At 35.4% G+C, this 5,435-nt stretch overlaps 1 protein-coding gene across 2 annotated transcripts in view; it reads left to right on the forward strand.

Moving 5' to 3' along the window:
* The first annotated feature begins 2,133 nt into the window (after positions 1 to 2,133).
* LOC148130410 (protein furry homolog) overlaps positions 2,134 to 5,435 on the forward strand; it is a 48,607-nt gene continuing 45,305 nt past the window's right edge. Inside the window, exon 1 of one of the 2 annotated variants that reach the window (XM_087966351.1) lies at positions 2,134 to 2,517. In XM_087966351.1, the coding sequence (XP_087822477.1) occupies positions 2,319 to 2,517 (199 nt within the window). In that variant the 5' untranslated portion in view covers positions 2,134 to 2,318. Of the gene's footprint in view, positions 2,518 to 3,527; positions 3,641 to 5,435 lie in introns of those variants that run through there. The other variant, XM_087966354.1, reaches the window with a different exon arrangement.

The following is a 5,435-nucleotide window of genomic DNA, read 5'->3' on the forward strand; positions in this document are numbered from 1 at the left end:
TTAAGTGGTTTGCATTTTCAGCATATTGCCCGAACAATCTAAAAAATCATTTTACCTAACTCAGAAGGATGGAAAACTGAGCCAACTTTGAGCCGGTCAGGATCAAATTCCTGGCAGTGAGCAGAGTTTGCCTGCAATGCTGCATTCTAATCACTGCACCATCACAGCTCTTGGTGAAGGGTCTCTGTGAGAAATGATTAAAAGATCTGAGTATGTTTAGCCTACAGAAAAAATGACTAAAGGGACATATGACCACACCCAGAAGGTGAGGTGGAGTTTCTTTTTTATCACCTGAGAGTGCAGGATCAGAGCCAAATAAATTATCCTTGAGTATACACAGACATCTTTTCCCTTTCTAAATCAGCACATCCACTGCAGTTTATACTGTGCTAACCACTAATTTTATGAATTACTGCATTAGACATATTGAATTCTGCATGGAATAGAGTTATTCATAATTCATGGTTTACTAGGCTCTTGGACATTCATATTCCCTAGGATTGGAAAATATCTTTACCATAGACATAGGAGACTGTGTATTGGATTATGGTCAAATAACTGGTTGGCATTTATGGTCCTTCGCAGTGTACTAGGGAAATTTACAACTAAAACATTCAAACAGTGGCATTTTGGATTTTGATATTTCTATTTATCTGAACTGCACCTATTCAAAAATAAAGGTTCAAGGCAGGCAGTAATAAATAAATCCAAACTGAAGAAAAATGCATCATAATATATAGCTGGACATATAATTCCACACATAAAAAGCCAACCATATTTTAGAAAAAGGTCAGGAGCTATATAAGTTATCACTTTATTTAGCTTGCAGAAGATTCACACTTAAACCCAAAGCTCTATTTAGATTTGAGCTTTGAGGGGGAGATTTGAATGATATTATATCAATTTATCTATTTAATTGTAAAAAAGAGACTTGCTTTTGGAGAGATTAAATCAGAAGCAAGAAGTAAGAAAGGAGAAGTAGAAAAACAGAAAAATCGTCCAGGTGTAAACATGTTTACAAAGCTGTGCAGCAGTTATTCAAGTTTTAGCTGTGTAAACAAAGCTTGTTGAAACTTTACCATCTGTACTTCAATTAACTGAAGAACTTGCCCCAGGGTATCTAGGGAGTTTGTTGACTATGCCGAAAGATGGATGAAAACAAGGATAGAAACTGAATTAATGTAAGATTTCCTTAAACAAAGGTTTTGCGTATCTTTTGAAGAATTGAAGAGTATTAACAGGGTTGTTTTTATAATACTGCATAGAAATAAAGTAACTCTTTTGCTATCTGCAACACCTGCATGATTTTTTAAAAAATAAAGTTTAGCTCAGCATCTCCACTTTATCAATAGCTTCAGGAGGCAATCTAGATAAAGGATGATACGTCTTTACAGAAATGCAGAATGTCGGAGAGAAGAACTTAATTTTATTTAACATAAACATATTGAAATTCATAAAATGATACAATAACAAGTTGTACTTATGATTTCATTAGATTTAACATGAATTTAACCTAATAAATTACAATAATGTATTTTTTTATCCACGTATTAAGTTATTATAGAAAAATACTCCTATTCAAGGTTTGCAGATTTGAAATCTGTTATAAATCCTGAATATATGTATAGGTGTCAAACAGTTAACATTCACGAAATAAATAATATCCTGCCATCTTCTCTAACTTGACTTATTCTAACCTGTGGGATTATTAATCCAATCATTCTCATTAAATAAATTCAGTATTGGGTGGCATTATGGAACTTGTGGCCCAAACCATCTTGAAAGCAGTAGATTGAAAACAGCTACATTGTTCAGTTATACACATTAAATGAAATAATGTTTTGCTCACATCTGATCTTTAAACAAATAACAGAACATACTAAATTGCAGAGCTCCTCTATTTACTGAGACATGTTTCTGTGTTTGATCTGTCACTAAGCAGAGAAACATGAACAGTGAAGCATGAATTATCACAGTCTTTCAAAACCATTTTTTTACCCTGCGTAATGGGAGTTGATGAGCTTAGTCAGTAACCTTGTCAGTAATCTACATGTCTCTTTTTGCATTAATGATTTTGTTATGCCTCCTCCCCTGAGGTACTTGACTTTTAAAAGGAGGGACTTGGTGGTAATTCTACACTCAGTTCTGTCCATGTCTATTCACACTTGCTAAACTTACTGAACAAATGCTGGGCTAAGCATTAAAAATGGTTGGTGACTGTTTTTCATCAGTAAAAGAGATTTGATTGATCTGCAACTCTGCTTCCATAGTTGTTTTATTTCCAGAAATTGAGTAGTGGTTTTAATATATGTGCTGCAATGGCAATTGGTGACAATAATCTTCATTTTACAATTAAGTGTCAATTAACTTCATACCAAGCTGATTATAAATTAAGACGGAATAGTCTACCATCGGAACTCCTCAGAAATGACGTTAAAGGAAAGTATCAAAGAAATATTAGGAATTTAGAACTCATCCATCCGAGACACCCTAAGAAAAGACCTTCACTCTTTCCAGGTAGGACATGTCAGGAAGTTGCTATTGCACATTCTTAATGGTTTTTTATGTTTGAAAAATACAGAGATTTCTAAACATGTATGACATATAAATGATACATATTTTAAAATATCAAATCATGGTAGCATACAGTAATAATTGTGAACTGAATCACCTCATTGCTTTGAAACATGTCTATTGAAAAATATAATTTTGCTTCCTATATTGTAGCATTTTTTATAAAGAAGTTTAGGATGTTTCAATGCTATTAAGAAAACATGAACAATCAGATTCTATTTTGAATTATTTGTATGAAATTTTGACACTTCTTACTGTATCAAGTTCTAGTTCTTATCAATAAAAACACCATTCTTCTGAAAGACATCCTTTTAAATCCTTATTTTGCACTGAAGTAGGAAATGTTTGAAGTAATGGGTATATTTAATCCTCGAATGGATTTGTGTTTCTTAATCAGAGTTTCAATTAAATAAGGAACAGTGAATTATGGTTTTAATTTAAAATAGTAAAGGAGTTTAGACAAAATGTTGATTACTTGTAAATTCATTGTACAGATAGAGAAGTTCTAAAGCATATTAAGAACCTATATTTCTGTAAGTGTGCAACAATTTTTTTCAAATAGTAAATAAAATATATTAATAAGAAAGTCAAATTGATTTTAATTCAGAATCCCATTTAAGAACTCATATAGGCTTGATATCAAAGATTTGGGATTCTTGTTTTAAAAATGACATATCCCCTAAAATTTAAAAATGAAAGCAGATATGACTTAAGGAAGTATTATAAATGCAAAAACATTTTAAAAGCCTTAGGAGGAAAATTAACATTTCTAAATGACTTTGCATTTTTGGTTTAAATTGTTAACCATAAGCAGACATCTATAAAGTTTTAACTAAATACAGATATGATATACAGTTCTTGTACTGCTTGAAGTCAGGTGATTTGGGTGTGTTCTGCTATATAAAACTTCCTTATTCCTGAACAACACCTACTTCACTAACATGTGCAGAGTTAAAATCACGTATGGATCTTCTGGACCAGTTCCAGTCTGCATAATTACAGGTAGTCCTCAACTTACGATCACAATTGAGCTCAACATTTATGTTGCTAAGTGAGACATTTTTAGGTGAGTTTTGTCCCATTTTATGACCTTTCTTGCCACACTTGTTAAGTGAATCACTGCAATTATTGAGTTAGAACATGGTTGTTAAATGAATCTGGCTTTCCCATTGGGGAAGTCAGTGGGACAGCTGGTAGGGAACATTGCATGTCACAGTCCCATGATGTCTCTCTTAATGACCATGATTATTTGATTAACAACCACAGCTAAAAAATTGGGTTCAGTCCTGTGAGGCCTTGCTTAATGGCAATTTTTTCAGTCTCAATTATAGCAAGATGAGCACTACCTGTGCCTATATATATGGCAAGACTGAGCATAAAAGTAATGCATACAAGACAACTGGGGATTTGTGGTAGATCCAGGCATTATTTATTTATTTAGAAAATGTATATCGCTGCCTAGTTGCTCACAGCAACTCTAGGCAGCTTACAAACAATAAAAACAATTATAGAAATAAAAATAAAAGACAATAACTCCATCCATCCCCACTGATAACACACAGTCAAATAAGCCATTTGATGGGTTCCATCTCACTAGGAGTTCCCCAGACAAAACCAAGTCTTCAGGGCCTTATAAAAGAGTGTCTAAGTGGGGGCCAGCTTAATTTCTAAAAGGATGATATTCTAGAGGGAGGAAGTCACCATGGAAAAGGCCCTTCTTCTGGGTCCCGCCAGACGTATCTTCTTACAGGACAGGACTCATAACATTCCTTGCCTCCCCGCTCTAGTGGGTTGGGTGGATGTGACTGGCAAGAGACAGTCTCTCAAATAACTTGGTTCCAAGTCATGAAGAGCTTTAAAGGTGACAACCAACACTTTGAATTGCACCCAGAAGCAAAACTGGGGGTCAATAATAATAAAAGTGGGTGTGACCTGGTATTGAAGTTCTGCCTGTTTTACATATGTGCATTGGGTACAAAACATGTTAATAAGGAGTAAGACTTTGTGCCCACGATTTTAATGTTGTTGGCTTTTCCTATGGATCCCCCTATGCTTTTCTTTAACAAGTTTAGGTAGTAAATTGTAATGCAAAGTTTAAACAAATGGCTGATTGGAACTTTTCTTTATCTAATCCTTAATTTAAAAAATAGAAATGCTTTTAAATACAGAGAGTTTCAAACCTGTTATGTACTAGGTCCGTGATGGTGAACCTATGGCACGTGTGCCACGGGTGGCACGCAGCACCCTCTCTGTGGGCAGCTGGTTGTCGTGTCTCTGCTGCGCATGTGTGGGGTCGGGGTGGGGGGCGTGGAGGGGGGCATGTGCAGGGCACATGTGAGGGGTGGGGCGCATGTGGGGGGCCTCACGTACAGGGGAGGGGTGCACATTGCATTTTGGCGGTTTGTGCATGCATTCGTGTGTGCCCACTTTGGGCACTCCATCCAGAAAAGGTTAGCCATCACTGTAACTAGGTTATATGCCCAGGGATGCTTATGGCTCTTCATAGCTTTTAAATGGGAGAATGTTGTGAAGTTCTTCTTTGCCTTTCAGTTGAGAATAGATTTCTTTTATTCCTCTACAATAATTTTTTAGAATAAATCTTTCATTGTGAATGAGTTTTTGCGATACATTAGATATTGACAGGAAAAGTTGGATATAAACTGATAATTCACTACTATTATGCACAATTACTATAGAAGGCATTAAACAATCCAGTCAATTAGCAGTCACATCAGGTAATTGTTCTGACGACCTATACACCAGTGGTGGTATTCAATTTTTTTCCCTACTGGTTCTGTGGATGTAGCTTGGTGGGGGATGGTCATGTGACTGAGTGAGTGTGTCTAACTCATACCTATACC

Source organism: Notechis scutatus, chromosome 5, assembly GCF_049901735.1.
Source record: "Notechis scutatus isolate UNSWTSFEM ecotype Mainland chromosome 5, rNotScu1.2, whole genome shotgun sequence".
In the NCBI taxonomy this organism is placed as follows: domain Eukaryota; kingdom Metazoa; phylum Chordata; class Lepidosauria; order Squamata; family Elapidae; genus Notechis; species Notechis scutatus.